The sequence below is a fragment of the Scyliorhinus torazame genome, chromosome 12 (assembly GCF_047496885.1).
Source record: "Scyliorhinus torazame isolate Kashiwa2021f chromosome 12, sScyTor2.1, whole genome shotgun sequence".
In the NCBI taxonomy this organism is placed as follows: domain Eukaryota; kingdom Metazoa; phylum Chordata; class Chondrichthyes; order Carcharhiniformes; family Scyliorhinidae; genus Scyliorhinus; species Scyliorhinus torazame.
The window spans coordinates 198,348,195-198,369,940 of record NC_092718.1 but is presented as its reverse complement, the minus strand read 5'-3'; the positions used below and the strand labels follow the sequence as shown (position 1 = coordinate 198,369,940).

At 48.8% G+C, this 21,746-nt stretch overlaps 1 protein-coding gene across 1 annotated transcript; it reads left to right on the top strand.

Moving 5' to 3' along the window:
• Nucleotides 1-20,121: 20,121 nt before the first annotated feature.
• On the top strand, nt 20,122-21,111 carry LOC140387121 (armadillo repeat-containing protein 10-like). The gene has a single exon (XM_072470132.1). It carries the CDS (start codon nt 20,122-20,124, stop codon nt 21,109-21,111), a length of 990 nt encoding a protein of 329 aa, XP_072326233.1.
• The last annotated feature ends 635 nt before the right edge of the window (nt 21,112-21,746 follow it).

The following is a 21,746-nucleotide window of genomic DNA, read 5'->3' as shown; positions in this document are numbered from 1 at the left end:
ATGCTGCACTGTCAGAGGATCAGTACTGAGGGAGTGTTGCACTGTCAGAGTGTCAGGACTGGGGGAGTGCTGCACTGTCAGAAGGTCAGTATTGAGGGAGTGCTGCACTGTCGGAGGGTCTGTACTGAGGGAATGCTGCACTGTTGGAGGGTCAGCACTGAGGGAGTGCTGCACTGTCAGAGGGTCAGTATTGAGGGAATGCTGCACTGTCAGAGGGTCAGTACTGAGGGAGTGTTGCACTGTCAGAGTGTCAGGACTGAGGGAGTGGTGCACTGTCAGAAGGTCAGTATTGAGGGAGTGCTGCACTGTCGGAGGGTCTGTACTGAGGGAATGCTGCACTGTCAGAGGGTCGGCACTGAGGGAGTGCTGCACTGTCGGAGGGTCAGTACTGAGGGAGTGCTGCACTGTAAGATGGTCAGTACTGAGGCAGTGCTGCACTGTCGGAGTGTCAGTACTGAGGGAGTGCTGCACTGTCGGAGCGTCAGTATTGAGGGAATGCTGCACTGTCAGAGGGTCAGTATTGAGGGAATGCTGCACTGTCAGAGAGTCAGTACTGAGGGAGTGCTGCACTGTCAAAGGGTCAGTACTGAGAGAGTGCTGCACTGTCAGAGGGACAGTACTGAGAGAGTGCTGCACTGACAGAGGGTCAGTACTGAGAGAGTGCTGCACTGTCAGAGGGTCAGCACTGAGGGAGTGCTGCACTGTCGGAGAGTCAGTACTGAGGGAGCGCTGCACTGTCAGAGGGTCAGTACTGAGGGGGCGCTGCACTGTAGGAGGGTCAGTACTGAGGGAATGATGCACTGTCAGAGGGTCAGTAATGAGGGAGTGCCGCACTGTTAGAGTGTCAGTACTGAGGGAGTGCTGCACTGTCAGAGGGTCAGTACTGAGGGAATGCTGCACTGTCAGAGGGTCAGTACTGAGGGAGTGCTGCACTGTCGGAGTGTCAGTATTGAGGGAGTGCTGCACTGTCGGAGTGTCAGTAGTGAGGGAGTGCTGCACTGTCGGAGTGTCAGTATTGAGGGAATGTTGCACTGTCGGAGTGTCAGTACTGAGCGAGTGCTGCACTGTTGGAGTGTCAGTACTGAGGGAGTGCTGCACTGTCGGAGTGTCAGTACTGAGGGAGTGCTGCACTGTCGGAGTGTCAGTATTGAGGGAATGCTGCACTGTCAGAGTGTCAGTACTGAGGGAGTGCTGCACTGTCAGAAGGTCAGAATTGAGGGAATGCTGCACTGTTGGAGGGTCAGCACTGAGGGAGTGCTGCACTGTCAGAGGGTCAGTATTGAGGGAATGCTGCACTGTCAGAGGGTCAGTACTGAGGGAGTGTTGCACTGTCAGAGTGTCAGGACTGAGGGAGTGGTGCACTGTCAGAAGGTCAGTATTGAGGGAGTGCTGCACTGTCGGAGGGTCTGTACTGAGGGAATGCTGCACTGTCGGAGGGTCGGCACTGAGGGTGTGCTGCACTGTCGGAGGGTCAGTACTGAGGGAGTGCTGCACTGTAAGAGGGTCAGTACTGAGGCAGTGCTGCACTGTCGGAGTGTCAGTACTGAGGGAGTGCTGCACTGTCGGAGCGTCAGTATTGAGGGAATGCTGCACTGTCAGAGGGTCAGTATTGAGGGAATGCTGCACTGTCAGAGAGTCAGTACTGAGGGAGTGCTGCACTGTCAAAGGGTCAGTACTGAGAGAGTGCTGCACTGTCAGAGAGACAGTACTGAGAGAGTGCTGCACTGACAGAGGGTCAGTACTGAGAGAGTGCTGCACTGTCAGAGGGTCAGTACTGAGGGAGTGCTGCACTGTCGGAGAGTCAGTACTGAGGGAGCGCTGCACTGTCAGAGGGTCAGTACTGAGGGGGCGCTGCACTGTAGGAGGGTCAGTACTGAGGGAATGATGCACTGTCAGAGGGTCAGTAATGAGGGAGTGCCGCACTGTTAGAGTGTCAGTACTGAGGGAGTGCTGCACTGTCAGAGGGTCAGTACTGAGGGAATGCTGCACTGTCAGAGGGTCAGTACTGAGGGAGTGCTGCACTGTCGGAGTGTCAGTATTGAGGGAGTGCTGCACTGTCGGAGTGTCAGTAGTGAGGGAGTGCTGCACTGTCGGAGTGTCAGTATTGAGGGAATGTTGCACTGTCAGAGTGTCAGTACTGAGGGAGTGCTGCACTGTCGGAGTGTCAGTACTGAGGGAGTGCTGCACTGTTGGAGTGTCAGTACTGAGGGAGTGCTGCACTGTCGGAGTGTCAGTACTAAGGGAGTGCTGCACTGTCGGAGTGTCAGTATTGAGGGAATGTTGCACTGTCAGAGTGTCAGTACTGAGGGAGTGCTGCACTGTCGGAGTGTCAGTACTGAGGGAGTGCTGCACTGTTGGAGTGTCAGTACTGAGGGAGTGCTGCACTGTCGGAGTGTCAGTACTGAGGGAGTGCTGCACTGTCGGAGTGTCAGTATTGAGGGAATGCTGCACTGTCAGAGTGTCAGTACTGAGGGAGTGCTGCACTGTCAGAAGGTCAGAATTGAGGGAATGCGAGGACTTCCGGGTGCGGCTATGCAGAGCTAGGTCGCATATTCGGTAGCTCCCGCTTGGAACGGACTTTTGGGCTCTTTTACAGGGCCCCCACGGCATTTGTTTGACATTTCCCGGTGTGGGAAGAAGACTGCGGCATTCCCCTGACAGTGTCCCCCAGGAATGTTATGTCTTTTGGCTGCCAGACCCGGCAGAAACAGTAAAAGATTTGGCTTTGGCTGCAGGTTTAGACAAAAGCCTCTTCCAGCATGCAGGCGGGGGAAGGGCAAGCTTAAAGCTGCAATCTGACGTGACTCTATCAAAGGTGAATTCTAGCAGCAGAGGGAACAATTGTGAAAAGATCTACCAAGGCCATTGAAGAAGCAGGGACGAGGCTTCCGGTGGCGGCCATGGAGGAGTAGGTCGCGCATTCGGCAGCTCCCGTCTGGAACGGACTCTCAGACCTTTTTCAGGAGTTTCCACAGACTTTTTGGGGAAGACTGGTGAAGCAAACACTGCCAACTTCTATGAAACGGACCAGAAGTGTAACGGCCAAAGGAGCGGCACTGGAGCAACGGGAGAAGCGAGGGAAAGAAAACAAAATGGCGGCGGCCAGGGACAAAGGGGAGCTGCAGGAGTTCATCAAGCGCTGCTTCGAGGAGCAGCGCGAGGAGATGCGCAAGGAGATGTTGGCGCCTATGCTTTCGGCAATTGAAGGACTCGGGATCACGCAGAAGGCCCACGAAGCTAAGATCCAGGAGGTTCAGAAAAAAGTCAGTCAGAACGAGGACGAGATCTCGGGCCTGGTGGTGAGAGTGGAGCAGAACGAGGCGCTACACAAGAGGTGGGCGGGAAGACTCGAAGACCTGGAGAACAGGTCGAGGAGAAAGAATCTGCGAATCCTGGGTCTCCCTGAGGGAGTGGAGGGGGCTGATGCCGGGGCATACGCGAGCACGATGCTCGAGGCGATGATGGGCACGAAGGCCCCTTCGAGGCCGCTGGAGTTGGACAGGGCACATCGGGTGCTGCCGAAGAAGCCCCAGGCAAATGAGCCGCCAAGGGCGATGGTGGTGACGTTCCACCGGTTCACGGACAGAGAGTGGGTCCTGAAATGGGCCAAGAAGGAGCGGAGCAGTAAGTGGGACAATGCAGAGATCCAAATATACCCGGACTGGAGCACGGAGGTTGCAAAGCGGAGAGCGGGTTTCAACCGGGCCAAAGCGGCGTTGTACCGGAAAGAAGTGAAATTCGGAATGCTGCAGCCAGCGCGACTGTGGGTCACATACAAGGGCCAACACGACTACTTTGAAACGCCTGAAGAGGCGTGGACCTTTGTACAAGCCGAAAAGTTGGACTCTAACTGAGTTTGTGAGGGTGGGGGGGATGTTTTGGGGTTTGATGTGTGATGGTTGTTGTATATAGGGTGTCAATCACGCGCAGGAAATGTTACATGGGCTGGGGGAGAGAGACAAGGCCGCGACAGGAGCTGCGCCAGAGGGGGCGGAGCGGGCTTTGGAAAGCGCGGGGTGTTTTCCCACGCGCGGGAAGAAAGGTGGGAAGGGGAACGAAGGAATGCATATGGATTGGGAGACTCCCACGCGGGGAGGTCAATGGGACGGCGGGGGAAGCCGGGGTCAGCAGGCGTCAGCTGACTTACGGGAGTGACATGGGGGGAGCAAAAAAGCTAGACAGGGGTCTAGCGGGGGGAAGGGAGGGAGGGAAGGGGGGGGAAAAGGGTTGCTGCTGCACTGGCCGAAAGGGAATGGGACACAGAAGAGGTGGTCGGGACGGGGGTCCCCCCTCTGGGGGACTGGAGGGTGAGGGAGGCGTGGACACGGGGCTGGCCCAGAAAAGGAGATGGCTAGTCGGCGGGGCGTGGGGGGGGGGGTGAGAGCCTCTCCAATCCGGCTGATAAGGTGGAATGTGAGGGGCCTGAATGGGCCGGTGAAGAGGGCTCGAGTGTTCGCGCACTTAAAGGGACTGAAGGCGGACGTGGCCATGCTCCAAGAGACACATCTGAAGGTGGCGGACCAGGTCAGGTTAAGAAAGAGATGGGTAGGACAGGTATTCCACTCAGGACTGGACGCGAAGAATAGAGGGGTGGCAATATTGGTGGGAAAGCGGGTGTCATTTGAGGCCAAGACTATTGTAGTGGACAATGGAGGGCGATATGTAATGGTGAGCGGTAGGCTGCAAGGGACGTGGGTGGTGTTGGTAAACGCATACGCCCCGAACTGGGATGATGCAGGATTCATGAAGCGCATGTTGGGGCGCATTCCAGACCTGGAGATAGGAGGCCTGATAATGGGAGGGGACTTCAATACAGTGTTGGATCCAGCACTGGACCGCTCCAAATCAAGGACTGGAAAGAGGCCGGCGGCGGCCAAGGTACTTAGGGGGTTTATGGATCAGATGGGGGGAGTGGACCCATGGCGGTTTGCAAGGCCGCAGGCCAGGGAATTTTCTTTCATCTCCCATGTACACAAAGCCTACTCCCGGATAGATTTCTTTGTTCTGGGTAGGGCGCTCATCCCGAGGGTGGAGGGGACGGAGTATTCGGCTATAGCCGTTTCAGACCATGCCCCGCACTGGGTGGAACTGGAGCTGGGAGAGGAGAGGGACCAATGCCCATTGTGGCGGCTGGCGGAGAGGTGGTGTGTGGGAAGGTGAGGGGGTGTATCGAAAGGTACTTGGAGGCCAACGACAACGGGGAGGTGCGGGTGGGGGTGGTATGGGAGGTGTTGAAGGCGGTGATCAGGGGAGAGCTAATTTCCATTAGGGCTCATAGGGAGACGACAGAGGGTACGGAAAGGGAGAGGTTAGTGGGGGAGATTTTGAGAGTGGACAGGAGATATGCAGAGGCCCCGGAGGAAAGATTACTTTGGGAAAGACGACGGCTCCAGACGGAGTTTGACCTGTTGACCACAGGGAAGGTGGAGGCACAGTGGAGGAAAGCACAGGGGGCGACCTACGAGTATGGGGAAAAGGCTAGTCGAATGCTGGCACACCAGCTCTGTAAGAGGATGGCAGCGAGGGAAATAGGGGGAGTCAAAGATGGAAGGGGAGCCACGGTTCGGAGTGCGACGAAAATAAACGAGGTATTCAAGGTCTTTTATGAAGAGCTGTACAGATCCCAGCCCCCAGCGGGGGAAGAGGGGATGAGACGATTCCTAGATCAGCTGAGATTCCCGAGGGTGGAGGAGCAAGAGGTGGCTGGTTTGGGGGCACCAATTGGGTTGGAGGAGCTGAGCAAGGGTTTGGGGAGCATGCAGGCGGGGAAGGCCCCGGGACCGGACGGATTCCCGGTGGAGTTCTACAGGAAGTACGCAGACCTGTTGGCCCCGCTACTGGTGAGGACCTTTAATGAGGCAAGAGAGGAGGGGACCCTGCCCCCGACAATGTCGGAAGCGACAATTTCTTTGATCCTAAAGCAGGACAAGGACCCACTGCAATGTGGATCATACAGGCCGATCTCGCTCCTCAATGTGGATGCAAAGTTGCTGGCAAAAGTGCTGGCCACGAGGATCGAGGACTGTGTCCCGGGGGTAATCCACGAGGACCAGACGGGATTTGTAAAGGGCAGGCAACTAAACACCAATGTGCGGCGGCTCTTAAACGTGATAATGATGCCATCGGAGGAGGGAGAGGCGGAGATAGTGGCAGCTATGGACGCGGAGAAGGCCTTTGACCGAGTAGAGTGGGAGTACCTCTGGGAGGTGCTGCGTAGGTTTGGGTTCGGGGTAGGGTTTATCAATTGGGTTAAACTCATTTACAGAGCCCCGATGGCGAGTGTAGTGACGAACCGGCGGAGGTCGGAGTACTTTCGACTGTACCGAGGGACGAGGCAGGGGTGCCCCCTGTCCCCCCTGTTGCTCGCATTGGCGATCGAACCATTGGCCATGTCATTGAGGGAGTCTAATAAATGGAGGGGGGTGGTCCGAGGGGGAGAAGAGCATCGGGTGTCGCTATATGCGGATGACCTGTTGCTGTACGTGGCACACCCAATGGAGGGGATGGTGGAGGTCATGCAGACTCTGAGGGAGTTTGGGAAGTTTTCGGGCGATAAGCTCAATGTAGGGAAGAGTGAGCTCTTTATATTACAGGCGGGGGACCAAGAAAGAGGGATAGGGGACCTACCGCTGAGGAGGGCGGAGGGGAGCTTTCGGTATCTGGGGATCCAGATAGCCAGGAGTTGGGGGGCCCTACATAAACTGAATCTGACGAGGTTGGTGGAGCAAATGGAGGAGGATTTTAAAAGATGGGACATGTTACCGCTCTCGCTGGCGGGAGAGTGCAGTCGGTCAAAATGGTGGTCTTTCCGAGGTTTCTGTTTGTGTTTTAGTGCCTTCCCATCGTGATCACTAAGGCCTTTTTTAAGAGAGTAGGCAGGAGTATTATGGGGTTTGTGTGGGCGAATAAGACCCCGAGAGTAAGGAGAGGGTTCCTGGAACGCAGTAGGGACCGAGGAGGGTTGGCGCTGCCAAACCTGGGGAGCTACTTCTGGGCAGCAAATGTGGCGATGATCTGCAAGTGGGTTATGGAGGGAGAGGGGGCGGCATGGAAGAGGATGGAGATGGCGTCCTGCAAGGGAACGAGCCTGGGGGCGTTGGTGACGGCACTGCTGCTGCTCTCGCCGACAAAGTATACCACGAGCCCGGTGGTGGCAGCAACGCTAAGGATCTGGAGCCAGTGGAGACAGCACCGGGGTGCAATGGGAGCATCGGTGTGGTCCCCGATCAGGAGTAACCACTGGTTTGTCCCGGGGAAGATGGACGGGGGGTTCCAGAGCTGGCATCGTAGAAGAATGGGGGACCTGTTCATCGACGGGACGTTTGCGAGCCTAGGGGCACTAGAGGAAAAGTTCGAGTTACCCCCGGGAAATGCCTTTAGATATATGCAGGTGAGGGCTTTTGTGAGGCGACAGGTGAGGGAATTCCCGTTGCTCCCGACACAAGAAGTTCAAGATAGGGTGATCTCGGGTGTATGGGTCGGGGAGGGCAAGGCGTCGGAAATACACCAGGAGTTGAAAGAAGAGGGGGAAGCGCTGGTAGAAGAGTTGAAGGGTAAATGGGAGGGGGAGCTGGGGGAGATCGAGGAAGGTCTGTGGGCTGATGCCCTAGGTAGGGTTAATTCCTCCTCCTCGTGTGCCAGGCTCAGCCTGATACAATTTAAGGTGGTCCACAGAGCGCACTTGACAGGGGCGAGGTTGAGTAGGTTCTTTGGGGTAGAGGACAGATGTGGAAGGTCCTCAGGGAGCCCGGCGAACCATGTCCATATGTTTTGGTCATGCCCGGCACTGGAGGGGTTCTGGAGAGGAGTGGCGGGAGCAATATTTCAGGTGGTGAAAGTCCGGGTCAAGACAAGCTGGGGGCTAGCAATATTTGGAGTAGTGGACGAACCGGGAGTGCAGGAGGCGAAAGAGGCCGGCATTCTGGCCTTTGCGTCCCTAGTAGCCCGGCAAAGGATCTTGCTAATGTGGAAGGAGGCGAAGCCCCCCCAAGCCTGGAGGCCTGGATAAATGATATGGCTGGGTTCATAAAGTTGGAGAGGATTAAGTTCGCCTTGAGAGGGGCTGCGCAGGGGTTCTACAGGCGGTGGCAACCGTTCCTAGACTATCTCGCGCAGTGTTAGAGGAAAGTCGGTCAGCAGCAGCAGCAACCCTGCGGGGGGTGTGGGGGGGGTGTGTGGAGGGGACGTCCTGGGAGGGGGGGGGGGAGGTGGACTGCCTGGGAGGGTGGATGAGCAAAAGATAACATGAAGGGTTGGGGAAACTGGCACGTACGGGTGAGGGCCAGTGTACAAAGTTGTGTAAATATATCATTTTGCCATGTATATATCTTGCTCTGCGTGATTTATCATTTTTTTTTGTTACGGGGGGGGGGGGGGGGGGTTATTGTTTGTAAGGGAGAAAACTTGTGTTAAAAAACTTTAATAAATATATATTTTAAAAAAGTATTGAGGGAATGCTGCACTGTCAGAGGGTCAGTACTGAGGGAGTGTTGCACTGTCAGAGGGTCAGTACTGAGGGAGTGCTGCACTGTCAGAGGGTCAGTACTGAGGGAGTGCTGCACTGTCAGAGTGTCAGTACTGAGGGAGTGCTGCACTGTCAGAGCGTCAGTACTGAGGGAGTGCTGCACTGTCAGAGCGTCAGTATTGAGGGATTGCTGCACTGTCAGAGGGTCAGTACTGAGGGAGTGTTGCACTGTCAGAGGGTCAGTACTGAGGGAGTGTTGCACTGTCAGAATGTCAGTACTGAGGGAGTGCTGCACTGTCAGAGCGTCAGTACTGAGGGAGTGCTGCACTGTCAGAGCGTCAGTATTGAGGGATTGCTGCACTGTCAGAGGGTCAGTACTGAGGGAGTGCTGCACTGTCAGAGTGTCAGTACTGAGGGAGTGTTGCACTGTCAGAGGGTCAGTACTGAGGGAGAGCTGCACTGTCAGGGTCAGTACTGAGGGAGTGCTGCACTGTCAGAGTGTCAGTACTGAGGGAGTGTTGCACTGTCAGAGGGTCAGTACTGAGGGAGCGCTGCACTGTCAGAATGTCAGGACTGAAGGAGCGCTGCACTGTCAGAGGGTCAGTACTGAGGGAGTGTTGCACTGTCAGAATATCAGGACTGAAGGAGCGCTGCACTGTCAGAGGGTCAGTACTGAGGGAGTGCTGCACTGTCAGAAGTGGCGTTTTCAGGTTGAGAAGTTAAATGGAGATCCAGCCTGCTGTCTCAAGTGAACATGTAAAACCCCATGCAACTAATTCAAAGAAGTGCAGGGGAGCTGTCCTTGGTGTCCTGGTTAATATTTCCCCCTCATGAACATCACAAAACAACCCTATTGGTTATTGTCACATTGCTGTTCTGGGAGTCTGCTGTGCACAAATTGGTGGCTATATCTTTGACATTATATCAGTGACTACAATTCAAAAGTAATTTACTGTCTCTCAAGTGCTTTGGGACATGCTGAAGTCATGAAAGGTACTATATAAATGGAAATGATTCTTTCTTTTTCACTGCTTCATGCAGAATGATGATCTCAGGAGTACCAAAATCTTCTAAGCAATTAACAAATCGACAGAATAAGATTATTTATCACTATGGCTTCCTCTTACATTACTGGCTTCATTTGTTCTCCTTTGCTTCAGAGTTTCTGGCAGTATTTGGGCGGTGATGTTAACTTCTCATTAATTCCAGAAGAGGTACAATTCCACAGTCTCCATCTCTACTACTTAGAGGCAGAAACGTTTACCTGAGGCTGTTGTGCCAGTTGGTCTCTCTGTAGCTCTTGTGTAGGAAAATAAAGTGAATTGCTCTTGCCTCAAGAAACCGTACCACATCAGGGATGGGCTTGGAGATGGGAGCACAGGATAGGGGGAGGTGTGGTGTCAACCTAGAATAGGCTAAAGAACCAATTAATAATAATCTTTATTATTGTCATAAGTAGGCTTACATTAACAATGAAGTTACTGTTAAAATCCCCTAGTCGCCACATTCCAGCACCTGTTCGGGTACACTGAGGGAGAATTCAGAATGTCCAATTCACCTAACAAGCACATCTTTCGGGACTTGTGGGAGGAAACCGGAGCACCCGGAGGAAACCCACGCAGACACGGGGAGAACGTGCAGACTCCACACAGACAGTGACCCAAGCTGGAATCGAACCTGGGACCTTGGCGCTGTGAAGCAACAATGCTAACATTTGTGCTACCTATGTTATTCTCTAAGTCTGAATAAAGATTGTAAACTTCCAGTTAACACAAATATTTTATTCAGTGGGTTCGTTCTATTTCCAGAGCTTAACTAGATACAATAGTCAAGAGATATGACCAGGGAAGCTAAGGTAAACTGCCTATGCTGAGCTGTCTCTGTCTGCTGCTGCTCACTAGCCCTGTGCTTCTGAAAGAGGCGGATCCTCCCTTGGGCTGGACCCTTTATACCCATCTCTGATGCTGCCCTCTAGTAATGCTGTGGCTGTCACATCTGTGCTGCAGTCCTTGGTGTATATGCAGATATATGTACAGATATACAGATCACTACACTACCCTGCCGCCCATCTAAAATGCAGTATGAATGAGCTGCGGCAGAGAGATCCTAACAGAGTCAGCGACAACTGCAGAGTCTGACAATGGAAAGAGCCGTTTAATTACAGAGGATCTCAAGCTATGTCCAAACGTATGCAGACGGAAGGATCACTGATGTCATGCTGTGTTTTCATGGAAATAAAATGTTCATTCACGGTTCACGGCCTTTATAACTGTCACTGTCAACACCTCCCATCTTTAACGACCATCTCTTACCCTGCTTACCTACTCAAATGGGCAGTGCATACTCCATTGTGTTTTTAGTTTCCCGACATAAATAAGAAACATTGATATATTCTGTTTGGTGAAAGATTAGAAATCTGAGCATTCTTGAGCTGCATTAGCTCTTTGCTTAGTTTTGGTGCAAGCAATTTTGACTTTGCACCAAAGCTTAACCCACAGTATACAATTCAGTTTGACACTGCATGGATTGGAAATACAAAGTCCTCAGGATATCCTAGCTGACATCAATTTAAATGTATAGAGGGCGGGGAATTTCTGGTCACAACTGTGAAACCATTTCAGAGAATCACATCCCTACAGTACAGAAGGAGGCCATTTGGCACATCGGGTCTGCACTGACCCTCTGAAAGAGCACCCTAATCCAGGCCCACTTCCCCCATCCTACTCCCGTAACCCCACCCAACCTTTTGACAGTAAAGGTCAATTTAGCATGGCCAATCCTAACCTGCACATTCTTGGTCTGTGGGAGGAAACTGGAGCATCAAGAGAAAACCCACGCAGATATGGAGAGAACGTACAAACTCCACACCGACAGCTCTAAATGTTAGATGAGCACTCTGAAGTTCCATATACTAATATTTGAGTGTTGCTGAAAAAAATAGGCACACTACTGAAGCTTTGTATCTTGCACTCATCAGCACAGGTTCACAAGAGTGCATGGGAAGAGTGTGCTGATTGGTTGGCAAGTAGACTCTGATTGGTGGAAGCCTTGCCATGGAGAATGCACCAGTGAACAATTAACTGCCCAACTTTTCTTCAAATTTAATCCAGGCAAATCAACTCTGATAATAAACCAGGAATTGGCTGCCCATAAATCCTTTGTTTAGATGAAAAATGCACTACATATGGACATGTCCTTTTTGTTTGCAAAAGACAGAGCCCTGTGTGTGAATATATGTAGCTCCTGGAGTGCATAAGTGAGCCATTCTATGAGCACACCTGCGAATATTAAATTAGTTGTTTGTGTAATTCTTAGTACAACAGGGTTTGTTTCGTAAACGTTGTCCAATCATAGAATCACATCTAATCACCCAAGCACAGACTGGTTGGGTTCAGTCAGTACTTTTCCTGTTATGAACAGCCGTTGGGACAAGCTGTTTGATACAATCTGCCAATTGTTGGGATGTACGGCCTACATTTCTGGCATCACACTGCCATTGAAATTCATATACCACATTACCACAGTGTGGCTCAATTACATGTGCTCGAAACTACAAATATTCACACACGGCCCTGTCCTTTGCAAACAGAAATGTCCACTCATTGTACCTTTTACAACTAAACAAAAACTTGGTGACAGCTACTCTCTTGTTCCTTTGTTCATTCCTTGACCAATCAGACCCAATGTGGTCCCTTTGTTCAAAAAGGGGAGCAGAGACAACCCCGGCAACTATAGACCGGTGAGCCTCACGTCTGTAGTGGGTAAAGTCTTGGAGGGGATTATAAGAGACAAGATTTATAATCATCTAGATAGGAATAATATGATCAGGGATAGTCAGCATGGCTTTGTGAAGGGTAGGTCATGCCTCACAAACCTTATCGAGTTCTTTGAGAAGGTGACTGAACAGGTAGACGAGGGTAGAGCAGTTGATGTGGTGCATATGGATTTCAGTAAAGCGTTTGATAAGGTTCCCCACGGTAGGCTATTGCAGAAAATACGGAGGCTGGGGTTTGAGGGTGATTTAGAGATGTGGATCAGAAATTGGCTAGCTGAAAGAAGACAGAGGGTGGTGGTTGATGGGAAATGTTCAGAATGGAGTTCAGTTACAAGTGGCGTACCACAAGGATCTGTTCTGGGGCCGTTGCTGTTTGTCATTTTTATCAATGACCTAGAGGAAGGCGCAGAAGGGTGGGTGAGTAAATTTGCAGACGACACTAAAGTCGGTGGTGTTGTCGACAGTGTGGAAGGATGTAGCAGGTTACAGAGGGACATAGATAAGCTGCAGAGCTGGGCTGAGAGGTGGCAAATGGAGTTTAATGTAGAGAAGTGTGAGGTGATTCACTTTGGAAGGAATAACAGGAATGTGGAATATTTGGCTAATGGTAAAGTTCTTGGAAGTGTGGATGAGCAGAGGGATCTAGGTGTCCATGTACATAGATCCCTGAAAATTGCCACCCAGGTTGATAGGGTTGTGAAGAAGGCCTATGGAGTGTTGGCCTTTATTGGTAGAGGGATTGAGTTCCGGAGTCAGGAGGTCATGTTGCAGCTGTACAAAACTCTGGTACGGCCGCATTTGGAGTATTGCGTACAGTTCTGGTCACCGCATTATAGGAAGGACGTGGAGGCTTTGGAGCTGGTGCAGAGGAGATTTACCAGGATGTTATGATGTTATGAAATGGCTAGCATGAGGGGGCATAGCCTTAAACTGAGGGGTAATAGATATAGGACAGAAGTCAGAGGTAGGTTCTTTACGCAAAGAGTGGTGAGGCCGTGGAATGCCCTACCTGCAACAGTAGTGAACTCGCCAATATTGAGGGCATTTAAAAGTTTATTGGATAAGCATATGGATGATAAGGGCATAGTGTAGGTTAGATGGCTTTTGTTTCGGTGCAACATCGTGGGCCGAAGGGCCTGTACTGCGCTGTATCGTTCTATGTTCTATGTTCTATGCTTGGTTTGAATTTAAACAAAAGCTTTGGCAGTTAACTTTTAAAAATAAATTTAAAGTGTCCAATTCTTTTTTTTTAAATTAAGGAGCACTTTAGCGTGGCCAATCCACCTACCCTGCAAATCTTTTGGTTGTGGAGGGTGGGGGTGAGACACCCACAGACATGGGGAGAATGTACAAACTCCACACAGACAGTGACCCGGGTCTGGGATCGAACCCGGGTCCTCGGCGTCATGAGGCAGAGAGCTAACCACTGTGCCACCGTGCCTCCCTGCTTGGCAGTTAACTGTTCCCTGGTGCATTCTTCATGGTAGTGCCTGTCAATCAGTGTCCATTTGTCAACCAATCTACACATTCTCCTCATGCAGCATATGTTATTGTTCCCCTTGAAATTTGGTATTCTTGTGATTCAGACCTGATGAGTGTGAGATGAAAATCTTCGACAGCGTGTCACATTTTTGGCAATATTCAAGTTCTGTACCACCAAGTGATACTAATATTTGTCAACAGCATTTCAAGGATTGTAGGTTTCATCATTTATTTGGTAGATATTCATGCTTTCTTGGAGATAAAGCAACAAGATACACCCATGCGCTAGTGCTTGTCAATTTCAGGACCAACATTACTATTTAATTAAATGACCTGTGTCTGAGTTAGCCCATGGTCTTAACAGGGGCAGGGCATATGGATGCTTAATTGAAAGGGAGAGAAGTGCTAAATCACATAAAAATTGAGCTTGGCATTATTCGTAGAGGTTGGAATCTGAGATAAGATGAACTTCAGCTGTCTGATTAATATGTAGTGTGCACTTTGATTGCAGAAGTTGGTTTCTTTTGCTGTGGACATAATGAAAGCCACAAATAAAGCCTAGTATTATTCATTAATAAAACAAGATTTGATTTTACCAAGTACGAAGAAGTATTTTTTTCTGAAGAGGAGGCAGCAAGCCCTAAAGGAAATTTAAAAATGAATGCTCCCCACATGCATCTGGCTTGGTTTTGAATCAACGTCTGATTCCTTTCAGTCCAGTGATTCTCCTTGGAGCACTTTGTGTCATTTACATTCTCACATGAATAGTTCAGAACGTTAACCTTTTGAGAATGAATTGTCCAGTTCTGGTCATCTGTCTGTTTTTTCTGTCTCAGGATATAGTGGATCCATGAGGACAGTATTGAGGGCAGCACGGTAGCATTGTGGATAGCACAATTGCTTCACAGCTCCAGGGTCCCAGGTTCGATTCCGGCTTGGGTCACTGTCTGTGCGGAGTCTGAATATCCTCCCCGTGTGTGCGTGGGTTTCCTCCGGAGTGCATCCAAAGATGTGCAGGTTAGGTGGATTGGCCATGATAAATTGCCCTTAGTGTCCAAAATTGCTCTTAGTGTTGGGTGGGATTACTGGGTTGTGGGGATGGAGTGGAGGTGTTGACCTTGGGTAGGGTGCTCTTTCCAAGAGCCGGTGCAGACTCGATGGGCTGAATGGCCTCCTTCTGCACTGTAAATTCTATGATAATCTATTCAGAATATCCTTCATTTTCCTTAATTCATGGACAATTTTTCTTCCATGTCATTTTGTGAGATGTTTTCCACAAATCTGTAGGGCAATGTTGTATTTACTGCTGACCGAAGGGCCTTGTCAGAGGCAGCAGTCTGCCGTCAACTGTGCTCTGGAGGTGGCAATGAAAAAAGGTGATGTGACCCAGTCAATCACATCCCTCTAGTACCCCAGCTAACCCCCATTCCAGAGATTTGAGCATAGAGTATAACCAAAGGTGTAACACTTTTTTTCCTTTGTATGTTGAAAAATATCCGTGTTGAGAAGGGTGTTGGTTACAGTACGGTGTTTCTCAAAGAAATCTTCTTGGTCCTCAGTAGGTTAACTGTAAATCTTTATTAACAAGCAGAACTATTGATACATGCACAGTAAAGGGTACAGGCTAGGAGCTCTCTCCTAGGTATTAGGTTTTAACCCATCCCTGCTCAACACCACGCTGACGTCTGGGTCATGTGCCTTTTTACATCACTGTGAAGGTGGGGCTGTATGTACTCAGTCCGACTCAGTAACCCCATATGTGCCAGACCCTTATACGGCACCTCCTCCAAGTCTTTATCCTATATATGTGGAGTTACAGTAGTTTACATCATATCTTGCCTGGTTATCAGTCTCATGCATTTACATTGGCATTACTACATTATTACTATTACTACATTATTGCTATTGCTGAATTAGCATTATTACAACTTTCTCACTATCCCATTTCCTCTCCTCAAGCCCCTGAATCTACAGGCTCACACAATCTGGAGACACTCCAACTTTCCACATCTCGTTCACCGTTCTGTTGGAGGAGTGCTAGGCTCTCTCGGTTCAGGTTCTCCCTGTTGGCTTGGAGGTGGAACCAGTGTTTGGCTATGCTCTCATTCTTTTCTTCCATTCCTTTGTGTTGAACTACACTTGGTCAGGCTGCTTGTCGTGTTGATCAGTTGCTGCTGCTGCCCCAGCTCGTTTCTTGGTGGTGGACAAACATTGCATTCGTCTCGACACATCTTTCTCGGCTTCTTTTGTCGCGCGGGCCACCTCGATGTATGTGGGCATTCACGTTTCAACACGGAAACCTTCATTCGCACCTGTTTCACAATTTGACACATTTTTCAGTACTCGTCTTCTTTTCCAGTTGGTTCTTGCGCTTACAAATCTTACTATTTGGCTCAGCAACAGCTCTGGTAAGTGGTGTTGTTTGTTTCAGAATTATCTGCGGGACTCTTGTATAAGTTTGACCACTTCACCTGGGCATTCAGTTCTGTTTGGAATGTTCTTGCTTCGTCACTGACTGCTGCTTTGACTCATTCAGTTAATTTGTTCGATCCTCAATCATAGTTAAAGTGCCGAAGGAGGCCATTCAACCCATCGAGTCTGCACCAGCCCAATGAGTCTCCTATAATTCTCCTTCTTTGCTTTCTACGTCTGGAGTTCTTCCACACCACACATCTTGTCCATCATGTTGATCAGGTTGGATTGAAGTCCAACAAATTAATGATTTTTGGTTATTAACTCTGCATTCAAGCAACTGTTTAGATTCTTCAACAATCCCTTCTCCTGTTCCAGGCATCTTACCCAATGTTTGCAAGAGACATAATGATGCTTCAAAACTATTATTTTAATCAAAGATCCATCTTGGTCGAATTTGCTTGTGCAAATTCATCATTTAAACTCTCAAGTCCTCTTTGAAGTGTCCTACTTCCTGTGAGTGACATCCCAGTATTCTCAGCAGTTCTTACTTTTCCTCAGCAAACTCATCTTTCTTACGCGGAAGTTGGTTCTCTCACGCCCGTCAGTTTTTCCTCGGCAGAGTATAATTCCTCTGTGATACCCTTCAAGCTCATATTCTTGAATGGCCAATTGTTATTGAGACAGCTCACGTTCCTTAGTGAAAACCTTTACTTTCACTCGTTATTCTACGTTCTTGCTTTTCATCTCTTCATATAACTCTTTGGAAATGTAATGTTTTCTAAGGTTCCTTCCAATTGTGCGATTGTTTTCTTCAGCACTGCAGTCTCTTTCTTCTATCTCTCGGCTTTATCCCAGAATATAGGCCAGTCCTGAGTCTTCTCTGAAAACTGGTTCTCGAGTTCTTTCAGAGTGGAATTAAATTAATCTTATTGGATTTTGTAATGCTCCAGAGGAATAAACTCTGACCTAAAAGATCATTGATGTGTGAAAGTCCTTGAGCAGGTTTCCCTTTTGTCGTGATGGAGTGAGATGCGGAGAAATTTCTTCACCCAGAGAGTGCTGAGCCTGTGGAGTTCGCTAACACAGAAAGCAATTGAGGCCAAAACATCAAGAAGGAATTAGAAATAGCTCTTGGGGCTAAAGGGGTCAAAGGACATTGAGGGGAGGGGGGAAATGAGAACAGGTTACTGAGTTGGATGATCAGCTGTGATCATAATGAATGGCGGAGCAGGCTCGAAGAGCTGAATGGTCTACTTTTGGTCCTATTTTCTATGTTTCAATAACTTCATCTGAGTTTTCTTGTAATATACTAGAATGTCGTTGCGTTTGATCTGCTGTTCCACAATTCTCCTGCTCAAGGTAGTCTTTATTCCTTCATATTGCTGAAGGGTAATATACTGTTTTTAAATTTGATCTTGAAGGACAAATAGGTGTACTTTGAACTGTTTATTTTCTTGTGAAGTTCTTGTCTTCTTATTCTGTCTTTCAGTGTATGGCTTTGTCACTACTGATAGCTCCAACACAGCTTTTTCAGAAGAAGCATTTGTCTGATTTAACTCATGTTTTTTTCCAGGGGCATGCATTGGCTCTTTTCTGCCTGTTGTTGTGCAATGTCTGAGGTTCCTCACCAAGATGTCCCGTTTTGATTTGTCAGCCATGAAACTGAGGGTCATTTTCTACCTCCTGGTACCTTTGTGACATCTCAAAAAATTGGTTGTTCAGATCTTGAATAGGTTAGTTTATTATAGGTTTAGTTTATAGTGCATTTTCAAAGGAATACGCTCAGCTTGAATTCTATGCATTGTCACTTTGATTTAGGGAGGCGTTTCTATGCATCATGTTTAAGCTCTGCAGATTTCAAGATGGTGTCGCTGTCACTCAGAGACAAAGGGATTTTCCCCGCATGCTATTTTGGCGGGCTCCGCAAAATGGCGATGATGCACTTCTTGAAGAAGAAATTTTTATGTACTAGATCGGCTGTCTGCCAACTTCATTTGTTCAGTGGTTTGCTTTTCTGAGGTGGTCTAATTCAAACTGATACTTGCAGTTTTACAAACTGGACAATTGCGACATTCCGGAGATAATTCATTTTTAATTCAATTTTTTTTCTGGTGAACCCGGAGGCCACATGTTGAGACTTCAATTTGAGGATCATATTTTAGCAACTGGTATCTTTCAAGCGCTACTTTTGACATTGAATTAAAGGTTCTCAGAAATAGCTGCAGCCTGGAACTTTGAAAGATTTAGCTCACCCTTGTGAGTTCTGTCGACTTTGCACTCTGAAGCTGGTCTTCAAGGGAAATGTAATGGAGTCTTCTGAGCAGTACAAATCTCTGACTTCAGCTTCCAGGCCTTTTCTCTGGAGTGTTTTCTGGAGATTTTTCTTTTGCAACATCTGCTTCTTTTGGGCACTTTTCTCAGGTCAAAATGCTTTGTTGAAGTTTTTCCTTTAGTCTTCCAGTATTTCAGTTTATTTCTGTATTTTAGTGAAGTTGCAGGTTTTAATCCACTGCCGCCACCATGTTGGGAGGGTGTTAGTTACAGAACAGTGCCTCTTTAAGAAGTACTTGTAGTCTTCAAGTAGGTTAACTATAAGGCCTAAATTTCATGCACCCCACCAGTGTTTTTTTAGGCAGGGTGAGAGGGGTGGGGCAGTGGGACATGAAATTGAAGGAACAGGATTCCCTCTGGCTTCCTGCCCACCCGACCTCCCAGCAATTTCACACGATGGGGCGGGTCAGGCCTCGGGCTGGTCATTCGCTCCTGTCCTAACTGAGGTCCTTAAGGGCCAGGAACAGGCTAGAATCCAAATCCATGCTTGGGTCTTAACCCATCTCTGCTCAACACCACACTGTCCCCTGGTTCTGAGTCATGTGCTTTCTTACATCACTGTGTGCCTGGTTCTGTACTCAGTCCCATAAGACCATAAGACACAAGAGCAGAATTAGGCCATTCGGCCCATTGAGTCTGCTCTGTCATTCAATCATGGCTGATATATTTCTCATCCCCATTCTCCTGCCTTCTCCCCATAACCCGATCCTCTTATTAATCAAGAACCTATCTCTGTCTTAAAGACACATTAACCCTGTATGCCCCAGACCCTTATACTACAACCAGCACATTGCATAAAACATTTTGTGCTATTTTAACAACAGATAGAGTCATAGAGATTTTATATCATGGGAAGAGGCCTTTTGGCCCATCGTATTCATGCTGGCCATCAAACACCTATTTACCCTAATCCCAATTTCCAGCACTTTGTCCATAGCCTTGTATGCATTTCAAGTGCAAATACTTCTTAACTGTTGTAAGGGTTCCCTCCGCTGCCACCTTTCAGGCAGTGAATTCCAGATTCCCACTACCCTGTGGGTGAAAATGTTTTTCCTTTCATCCCCTCCAAATCTCTTGCCCATTACCTTAAATCTATGTCCCATGATTATTGACGCCTCCGCTCAGGAAAAAGGTTCCAGACTATCTACGTATCTATGCCCCCTCATAATTTTATGCACCTTATGCATCAGGTTCCCCCCTCAGTCTTCTCTGCTCCAAGCAAAACAACACCAGCCTATCCAGTCTCTCTTGATAGCAGAAAGGCTGCTGCCCAGGCACCGTCCTCGTGTGGAGGCAAGGAACATGAATGATCCTTTCACGTGTCGCTACTAACTTCCACGGCGATTAAGTCAAGGATGATGGAGCACAACTGTTACTGAGGTTTGTTGCAAATGATTAGTATGTTTCTCCGTGGCGTGATGCTGCTTTGGTTATAGTATTAATGGTAAAACTATCCCAACAACTTGTCATCGTTGCCTCATGTATGTCCACCATTGTGATGTCAAGGATCATTGTGACACACTTATTGAAACACTTTGAAAAGTGTAGCATGTACAGAATGTACAATTTAATTGTAACAATATGTACTGGGCATTACAGAGCTTGCAGCAGATTGATCCAACCTGGCAGCAGGGGGGACTAATACTAATTTATAATGGGGGAACTCTTTGACGAAACATGCAGGAAGAAGTTAATAGGGATTCTAACAGGTGCAGGGGCCATATATTTATTATACAGGGCTATCCGGTCAGGACTGGTCACTCCGCAGGAAGATGATGAAGATTTGCTTATTGACAGGTGTGGGAATAGTACCTTGGAGAGTATTGGCGCTCTGGGGGATCCCTCTGTTCCGTCCAATTCTGTTTCATCAAACTCCGTCAAGATGAATCTTCAGGACCTGAAGACAGTTTTGACTATCCTCCATGAAAGTAAGGACCCTGTTATCAGAGGGACGATCCTAACGAGTATTTATCGCATCCCTGGCTTTTCGACCAGCCAGGAGCTATTCCGTTCGGAAGGCGGAATTCCCATCATTGCCGAATCACTGGATGATCCCCTCAACTACATCAAGGCCAGCGCTGTGACAGTTTTCAATTTCCTCAGCAACGATCCTGTAAATCGTGATTTGCTGGTCAGATATATCCCGCAGGTTCTGAAATTGACCACTCTGACCTTCCAGGAGTTTGAACAGTTGCCATGTCTGAGGTTCCTCACCAAGATGTCCCTCAACCACCAGAACCATTTCCTGCTGAAACATGCCATCCCGGACTTCTTCCACTTGCTGCAGACAGGATCATCCAGCATCAAGTTCCAATCGCTCCAAATCCTCATCAACTTTTCCACGAACATGGAGCTGACCCTTGACATGCTCAACGTACAGGTCCGAGGTTCTTTCCTTTTCCTGTTTAATTATTTCCAACGGCAGGATGTTCTGAACGACCTTCTCTTATTAGTGAGCAATCTGAACGAGATCAGAAGGAGTCTCCCCTACAGGTCGAACAATCATGAATACCTCGAGGACTCGGTCTGCGTTCTGTTGTTTGGACCCGACTCACAGTTTTCCAGCAGGCTTATCTATTTAATGGCTTTCCCAGACGACAGAATTAAACTGCAGGCTGCCCGGATTGTCACTAACTTAGTGTGAAGTATAGGGTACATGAAGGTATTCAGACTTTTAGATATTATATATAAATAAAGAAGCATGAACCCGAATTGTGATTTTTCTTTACAAATGCCAATTTTGAGAGCCTTGTTATGAACTGGGTGACCAGCAGAGGCAGAATGGCTGGAAGTGCAGAAGGCGAGACATAGGAACATGCGTGGGGAAAAAGGAGTAGAAGTAGGCCACTCATCTAGATCATGGTTGATCTGCGTGAGTGCCATTTTCCCCACACTGTCTTGGACACTTTAGGAACTTTCAAGCGGTTATTGGATAGGCACATGGAGCACACCAGAATAACAGGGAGTGGGATAGCTTGCTCTTGGTTTCGGACAAAGCTGGGCACAACATCGAGGGCCGAAGGGCCTGTTCTGTGCTGTACTGTTCTATGTTCTATGTCCCCATAATCCCTTGATGTTTGAAATATCGCGAAATCTATTGATCTCTCTTGACCATTCTCAAAGACAGCTTCCAAGGCCCTCTGGGGTAGAGAACTCGGAATATTGACCATCCTCCGGGTGAGGAAATTCCACCTCAGCTCAGTGCTAAATGGTCTGCCTCTTAGTCTGAGTCTGTGCACTCTGCTTCTAGATACTCCCTCCATCCCCAGCCAGCCTTTC

Excerpts from the sequence above, each read along its gene's own strand:
- LOC140387121 (XM_072470132.1), top strand. The coding sequence starts at position 20,122 with ATGGGGGAACTCTTTGACGAAACATGCAGGAAGAAGTTAATAGGGATT.